This window comes from Gadus morhua, chromosome 17 (genome assembly GCF_902167405.1).
Source record: "Gadus morhua chromosome 17, gadMor3.0, whole genome shotgun sequence".
NCBI classification, from domain to species: Eukaryota; Metazoa; Chordata; class Actinopteri; order Gadiformes; family Gadidae; genus Gadus; species Gadus morhua.
In genome coordinates, this window is record NC_044064.1 from 6,770,223 (window position 1) to 6,772,722 (window position 2,500).

Here is a 2,500-nt window from a genome sequence, read left to right on the forward strand (position 1 = left end):
CCTCTCACCGTTCTGTCTGTCTCTCTTACCTGTCTGTCTGTCTCTCTTACCTGTCTGTCTGTCTGTCTCTCCTACCTGTCTCTTTTTCCTATCTGTCTTGTTTACCAGTATCTCCCTGTCTCTACCCGTCTATCTGCCATACCTGTCTTCCTTTCCTACCTGTCTGACTGCCATACCTGTCTGTCTCTCCTACTTTTTTCTGCCTTACCTATCTGTGTCTCCTACCTTTTTGTCTCTCCCACCTGTTTGTCTCCCGTACCTGCCTGTCTCTCCTACACCTGCCTGTCTCTCCTATCTGTCTTTCTCTCCTACCTGTTTGTCTCTCCTACCATGCTGTCTGCATTACCTATCCGCGTCTCCTGCCTTTTTGTCTCCCATCTGTCTGTCTGCCACACCTGCCTATCTCCTGCGTGTTGGTCTGCCGTACGTGTCTGTCTGCCATACCTTTGGGTCCTTTGATGAGTCTGATCTGCAGAACGGTGTCAGCAGGGGGGCGTGGCCTCAGGACGTACAGCCTGACCACAGACCCCGCCTCCTTCAGAGCCTCCACCGCCATGGAGTGGGTGACCTCACGCACGTCCACGTCGTTCACCAATAGGATGCTGTCATTCACCCTGCGGACACAAAGTTCACCAATAGGAGCCTGTCATTCACCCTGCGGACACAAAGTTAACCGAAGGAATGCTGAGGTAAGACAGTTCACCAATAGGAGGCTGTCGTTAGGACAGTTCACCAATAGGAGGCTGTCATTAGGACGGTTCACCAATAGGAGGCTGTCATTAGGACGGTTCACCAATAGGAGGCTGTCGTTAGGACAGTTCACCAATAGGAGGCTGTCATTAGGACGGTTCACCAATAGGAGGCTGTCGTTAGGACAGTTGACCAATAGGAGGCTGTCATTAGGACGGTTCACCAATAGGAGGCTGTCGTTAGGACAGTTGACCAATAGCTGGCTGTCGTTAGGACAGTTCACCAATAGGAGGCTGTCGTTAGGACAGTTCACCAATAGGAGGCTGTCGTTAGGACAGTTAACCAATAGGCGGCTGTCGTTAGGACAGTTGACCAATAGCTGGCTGTCGTTAGGACAGTTGACCAATAGGCGGCTGTCGTTAGGGCGGTTGACCAATAGGAGGCTGTCGTTAGGACGGTTGACCAATAAGATGCTGTCTTTCCCCCTGCTAGCACACAGACAGCTAGCTACTAGTAAATATCTATCTATGTATAGTTGTAAAATATCAATATAAAAAATAAATATACAAAATAAATATTTACTATGTATACATGTATTATATACATAATCTATATGTTATATATATTTAGAATGTATACATATATATTCTATATATTTAATGCGTTAAATGTATTATTATTATTATTATTATTATTATTATTATTATGTACTGTGTACGTATGTATGTGTATTTGTATATATAATGCATATTTGTTAAATATATATGTTGTATATACTTTGTATATATTTGTTAAGTATGAACACACATATATATATAAATATGTTGTCCATGATACGTCTGTATTTTACCGGAGCCTTCCGTCCAGGGCGGCGGCTCCTCCAGGAATGATCTTTGTGATGAAGACGGACGGATCGTCTCCAACGTGAGGGTTATCTGTTCCTCCAGCGATGCTGAAACCCAGGCCAGCAGTTCCCTACGCACACACACATGACAGCTCTATAGATATACACCTGCACACACACACATGACAGCTCTATAGATATACACCTGCACACACACATGACAGCTCTATAGATATACAACTGCACACACACACATGACAGCTCTATAGATATACACCTGCATACACACATGACAGCTCTATAGATATACACCTGCACACACACACATGACAGCTCTATAGATATACACCTGCACACACACATGACAGCTCTATAGATATACACCTGCGCACACACATGACAGCTCTATAGATATACACCTGCACACACACATGACAGCTCTATAGATATACACCTGCACACACACACATGACAGCTCTATAGATATACACCTGCGCACACACATGACAGCTCTATAGATATACACCTGCATACACCCACATGACAGCTCTATAGATATACACCTGCACACACACACATGACAGCTCTATAGATATACACCTGCACACACACATGACAGCTCTATAGATATACACCTGCACACACACACACACATGACAGCTCTATAGATATACACCTGCGCACACACATGACAGCTCTATAGATATACACCTTCACACACACATGACAGCTCTATAGATATACACCTGCACACACACATGACAGCTCTATAGATATACACCTGCGCACACACACATGACAGCTCTATAGATATACACCTGCATACACCCACATGACAGCTCTATAGATATACACCTGCACATACACATGACAGCTCTATAGATATACACCTGCACACACACATGACAGCTCTATAGATATACACCTGCACACACCCACATGACAGCTCTATAATTATACACCTGC

General features: G+C 44.5%; 1 protein-coding gene across 7 annotated transcripts in view; it reads right to left on the reverse strand.

The window, feature by feature from the left end:
- Positions 1-2,500, reverse strand: part of dlg4b (discs, large homolog 4b (Drosophila)) — a 21,340-nt gene that overhangs the window by 9,306 nt on the left and 9,534 nt on the right. For all 7 annotated transcript variants that reach the window (XM_030339032.1, XM_030339031.1, XM_030339038.1 and 4 more), the window contains 2 exons: positions 1,541-1,665; positions 445-614 (listed from right to left, as the gene is read on the reverse strand). In XM_030339032.1, the coding sequence (XP_030194892.1) occupies positions 445-614; positions 1,541-1,665 (295 nt within the window). The remainder of the gene's footprint in view (positions 1-444; positions 615-1,540; positions 1,666-2,500) is intronic.